The sequence below is a fragment of the Apis dorsata genome, unplaced genomic scaffold (assembly GCF_000469605.1).
Source record: "Apis dorsata unplaced genomic scaffold, Apis dorsata 1.3 scaffold_309, whole genome shotgun sequence".
Lineage (NCBI taxonomy): Eukaryota > Metazoa > Arthropoda > Insecta > Hymenoptera > Apidae > Apis > Apis dorsata.
In genome coordinates this window covers 588306-594305 of record NW_006263581.1, presented here as the reverse complement: position 1 = coordinate 594305, position 6000 = coordinate 588306, and the positions used below count along the sequence as shown (strand labels likewise).

Genomic DNA, 6000 nt, shown 5'->3' with positions numbered 1-6000 from the left:
TTTTTTTTTTTTTTTTTTTTCCAATCGAATTCCTCCTTCATTTTCACTCACGACTTCCGCCGTGGATGAAAGTGGACCAGACAGCCTGTACATAGGCACTTTGTACATAACATCCGAAACGGGACAACGACGCGACGATGGGCCATTCGTATTCCGGAATCGGGAATCTCGTTCACGGTTAGCTGGTGTGCGCTACTATGTCGTATGCGTATTTCGTAGCCCGGTAGCGGGCTTAAGCTTGCGCCGTTTCGCCTTCCTCTTCCTCTCTTTCTCCCATTCGCGCCGCCCCCTTGCCCTCTCGCTCGCTCCCCGACCCTCGTCCACCCTCCCCGCCCGACGAGCGCGTCCGTGTCCGCGCTCTCTGTTCTCCGGGTTGCTCCCTGGCTCTCTCTCATCCCCAGTGCGCGCATCGAACCCGTCCTGGACGAAAGTCCTTCCCGCTCCGTGTCGCGCGTACCACGCACGTTTTCGTATCGCGATCGACCCTTCTTCGATCCACCGGTGATCGCGGCACGCGTGCATTCCTCATCGTCCACGCACGACGTCTACGGATATCCCGCGGATCCTATGGATCGCGCATAGATCGTCCATCCGTTGGATCGTCCCCCTCTCTACTCGTCGCGGGAATAAGTTCGCGTCTCTCTCTGTCTCGAAAACGCGCGTGGATCGAGTGTGGTGAGATATCGAAGAGTGAAGAGATGGAAAGTGAAAGATCGTATTGAGTTGTTGGAAAGGGTGGAGAGACGGAGAGTAGTGCGTGGTAAATATTTCGTGGAAAGTGCGCGGCTCGCGTGTTTAAATAAGGGATCGATGAGTCGAGGCATCGAGATACGATGATGGTGGATCCTTCGAGGATTGATGGAGATTTCTTTTTTTTTTTTTGGCTAGGCTTTGGTGGAATTTTTCGAGATTTTATGATCGAGTTGTAGCACGTTGTGCGCGGTGCTTTCACGTGGTTTTGATTTTTAGATTCGATTTCGATTAGAGCGGAAGTATTTTGGTTGGTTGAATGGACGTTTGTAGGTTCTTTTTTATTTTTGTTAATTTGATAATGAGCAAATATCGTTCGAAAATGTTCTACGGATATTTTGAGTTTGATTTTTTAATTGAATAAAAAGATTGTTTAAAGAATATTTTCATGTAGTCTTGATATTTTAAAAGATAAAAGATTCGATATTAATTAAAAATAGGTATTATCTTCTATTTGGAAAGAACACAAAGGAAAGCTAATAAAAGAATCACATCGACGACGATTCTCTGCTTTCATATAAAACCCAACCACTCTCGAACTACGAATCAATCTTTATCCGAGCATACAGTTAATATAATGTCTCTGAAGGGGCATTATTTCGCTTTTTCCTTTCACGATTTACAACGTTGCAGAATCTATTAAATCACGTGCTTTTTACCCGGCAAATATTTAAATGTGTCTCTTGGCGAGAATATCCATATTTTCTATATCATTCGACTATATATATTTATATATACAAACGAACTCATACACACGTCATACACGTATTGCAAACTCGTGGCGCATTGTCGCGTTCTTTGCATCGTTGACAATATTGAAATAAATTTGCAACTATTCAGTCAGGAAAAATTATATCGACGCAGTTTGAATGAAACAAATGATACGAAATTTGATTATATTTATCTTTTACAGTTCGATTCGTTAATGTATACAGATTAGTTCTTCGTACTTTCTAAAAAAAAGAAAAAATAATTTACAATTTAACTTGTCACCTCGCTGAGGATACGAGCATAGGTAAATTTAAAAAATTATTTTTCGCTAGTATGAACCACTCGTCTCGAGAACGAAAGTTATTATATCCTACTATACTCATTTACTCTCAAAAAAGGGTGTACATTCTCGAAAGTTTTATTTTCAAACGTATTATAAATCGGAGCGCAAAAGAGAGTTTCGATTAAATTTTGAATTTCTCTGCCCCGAAATTCAACTTTATTCGCAATTTTCTCGAATTTCTTCCGCAACGTGATAATAAATCAACTTCCATCCACCAACCACCGTGCATGCGTTGTACGCGTTTAAATGGGCGACGACCACGTTTGCAACGTTTCGGGTATGGAACAGAAAGAAAACACAGCCGTCTCTCGCCTGTTTTTCATTAGATGGAAGGAGAAATAGTAATATCGATTTATTGCCCGCGGCGAACGTGCTCGTGTCAATTTCAATTTCTCGTGGACACGCAACGATAGCGCGGCCAGATTCCAATCGGGATCGGGAAATAAATCTCGGTAACGAAGGAGGGGGCGGCAGATCGCGGGATCGAGTCCGTGGATAAGGGTGGCTCGATAGCTTTGCTATTAGCGGATCGTACTTTCGATTCATCTAAACCAATCGTTCTTCTTCCGAAAGAACGTAGTTTACATTCTTTTATTACGAGAAAAATTTTAAATTATTGTAGTAGAAGTAAAACTAAAATATAATAAAAATAATTTTTCCGAAAGAAAGTAGTTCATTCTTTTATTACGAGAAAAATTTTAAATTATTGTAGTAGAAGTAAAACTAGATATATAAAAATAGAGAGAGATCGAAAGAATTAATCGTAATACTTGGATTTTAAACGAGATTATCTTTACAAAGAAAAAAATAAATTACATTTTATGCAGAATAGTGAGCTCATTATATATGTTTCTAATTATTTTGATCGATAAATAACTATTGAGTATAAAGAATGGATAATAGGATCCATCAAATTTGAATTATTTTTAAATAATTTAATATTTATTTCGTCTCATTATTGATATAATTTTAAAAAATTAACAAAACAAAGATATAATTTCTCTCTATTTATCGAACGAAATAATAATAAAAGTAATATTACAATATTGATATTACAAAATCGATTAATAAGTGGACTGGACACGATTCATTTTTTCAATCTTCTCCTCGGACTAAATAAATTTTTCATAAAGATATAGAAAAAAAAAAAAAAAAAAAAAAAACATAATTTCACATACCATTAATGTTAAGAAGACGACACGCTGATCTGAAGGGGATACTCCTGAACGTTTAAAGTCACACAGTTCTCTTCAATCTCCTCTCCAGTCCTTTTTTTTTCCCTCGAGCGATCGATCAACCCGCGAGGTCCGACGTATTAATAGCCGTGGTATAAATTTACGTGCGCGGAACCAAGCGTCGCGACGCATCGAGACGCTTGGTCTCTTTTCGTTTCCTCCCTCCCTCCTCCCCCTCCCTTCTCGTTATCTGTTTCGTTCTATTCTCGCCTTTCGTTCCGCCTTTCCGACAGACACGTCGTTTTCAACGTCGTTTCGATGATGAGGACGTTTGACGGTCTCGCTATGGCCGCGCACGACGCGGGGGAAATATCCAGCCACCCTCTTTGTTCCTCGCCCACCTCTCCCCTTTGTGTTTTTCGTATGGCTGAGCCGCGATTGTTTGCGACGATCAGCCGAAACTGGTCGCCAGTTTTCGGTTTATTTTAGGGGATCTTGTTCTCTTTGCCGGGAATTGGGGTTCGAAGCGAGAACGGTTTCGTGAATTTTAATAAAATGTGTAAATATTTTAAGCCGTGGGGGCTTAAATAAAAGAATCGGGTATGGTATTTATTATTTGTTTCGATTCGGAAAAATATATTAATTTATAAGTTAAAATTGATAAAAATGAATTGGAGTTGATAGATGATAGATTGGAGTTGAATTCAAACTGTGACCTTTTTGTTTTTTTTGTTAGATCGACGGGGAAAGGTCGAGATTTATTCTAATAAAATAGTAACAAAGTATATATAAACCAGGTTACAGCGCATTATAATAGAAAATTGATTAAATTATTAACGTGGTTTTTAACGAGGTCTCGATAAAAATATTCCTCGGTAATATTCTATTTCAATTTTATAAAGTGAACTCGCTTTAAGTAAATTCAAAAAGACGAGCTTAATACCGAAGATTAATATCTAATTTATTTTCCGACGTCTTTTTAACGGAGGTAATCAGCCACGATCTGAAATATAATTATCATCCTCGGATAATTCGAATGAAACAGTATCGCAAAAGTACCGATATTAATTTATTTTCTCTCGCGTCTGCGCCTTCCCAATTATTCAATTACGCGTACAAAACTTTTCGTGTATTTTCAACATTGTATCGAGGTTAAGCAAATTTTGAAACAAAACATTTTGACGCTTTAATTTCACTACGCTCCACCGTTTTTTCTTCCCAACAAGCAAGAGAGATAATTAGGGAGATAATTACTCCTTGCTTCTTTTTAGATCACGATACGTAAAAAACAGTTGCAGTTTCGTCTCGAAAACGAGTATAATAATTTTATCAAAAAAATGTCTCTCGAAACGAGATAAATAAAAATGATAATTTCAATTCCAAACCTGGAAAGATTAATTCGTTTTTGCGGGATTAATTTCAATTTTCGAACATAATGGAGAGAAACTATAACCCAGGAGGTTACAGATTGTCCCACTATTGGCAAACTTTTCGTGGAAACTTTGCTCGTGCTCGTGCCAACAAAATTCGTCCGTGTGTACACGAAATTGCTTCCCTGGCAATTTTTAACGGTGGAATCGCGTATACGCGTATACCTTGTTTCACGACCGATTAAAACGGCTTACATAAAGTAACTGCTTATCGAATTACAGAGATTGCAGATACCGGCATTCCACGTATAAATGTTTTATTAACGCCGCTCTATGCTCTCGCGTTCGCCAAACGAACTGGAGCGACGATATCGAGATCCCTTATTTCTCTTTGCGAAACATTTTCCCGTATTTCGGCTCAAATCTCCCTTATCCCGATTATTATTTACCGATTGACATTCCATGACTATATTTCCTCCATTTTCCTCCATTCTACTCAATCTTTCACTAATCAAATACACCAACAATCGTAAAACTAAACTCCTTCCAACCAACCAGAATCAACGATCCAAGCGATCCAAGCGTGTATTTTTCCTCCAAAGAGACGAAAAGCAAGAAAAGAATCACCATCGACGCCGATGAGAATCGTGGAAAACTCGATGTCTCGGCCTCTGTTGCCAATCTGAGGAGCGGCATCTCCTCCTCCCACGTTCCTCGATCGATCTTCCCTTCTGCTCTCTCCAGTTGAGACGAGGATAGAAAGGTGGAAAGGAGAGAAGGGAGGAAGAAGAGATCGGCGGAAAGGGAAAGTCGATGATCGGCTCGGCGAAAGTTGTACCCGGTGGTGCGTTCGGTATTGGTTCGAGGTGAATCGGATACCAGTGCTCGGTGGACACGCGAGTTTCACGCGATGCCGGGGTAGCATCGGTGAGGCGAGCGTGATCGCGGGAAAAGTGGAGGACGAGATCGGGTGCCGCGCCTACGAACGATACGGTTTCCCTCGTCGTGCCGCGCGCCGTGCTGACGAAATAAACGTCAACCTGTCGCTGTCCGAGGTGCTGAGCCTCCTGGACCACGCCGACGACGACGAGGTCCTCGCTGGCACGTCCGAGGAGAGCCGGAAGAGGGCCCTGTGGCAGTTCTACTCCACGGGGATGCTCACCCACAGCCACAGCGACGGCGAGTTCCCGATTTATTCCCAGGGTGAGTCTCAATCGAGAGGCACGTGGATGTTGTCGTGTTTCATCGGGGTGCTTTGGATCGTTTTTCTCTGATTTTCGTTTAGGAGGGTTGAATTTAATTTGAAACGCGAAGAGTAGAATCCGAATACTTTATGAATGTTTTAATACGTGTACGTATGTTGTAAATCTCTTTAAACGTTTCGAAAATTTATATTTCATCGGAGTGCTTTGGATTATTTTCTCTGATTTTGATTGTATAGTAAGAGTTGGTTGAATTTAAAATAGGAAAATGTATATCCAGAGTCTAATATATCTGAAGCATCCCTTATGAATATTTTAATATATCTCGATGTTGTAAATCTCTTTAAACGTTTTGAAAATCTATATTTCTTTGGAGTTTTCTCTGATTTTGGTTGTACAGTAAGAGTTGGTTGAATTTAAAAGAAAAAAGTATCCAGAGTTTAATATAT

At 40.0% G+C, this 6000-nt stretch overlaps 1 protein-coding gene across 5 annotated transcripts in view; it reads left to right on the top strand.

The window, feature by feature from the left end:
* Positions 1–6000, top strand: part of LOC102673862 (phosphatase and actin regulator 4B) — a 332035-nt gene that overhangs the window by 6910 nt on the left and 319125 nt on the right. Inside the window, exon 1 of one of the 5 annotated variants that reach the window (XM_031511381.1) lies at positions 5168–5552. The exons of the other annotated variants lie outside the window; for them this stretch is intronic. Within the exon in view, the coding sequence (XP_031367241.1) occupies positions 5504–5552 (49 nt within the window). The 5' untranslated portion in view covers positions 5168–5503. Of the gene's footprint in view, positions 1–5167; positions 5553–6000 lie in introns of those variants that run through there. 5 annotated transcript variants of the gene reach the window in all.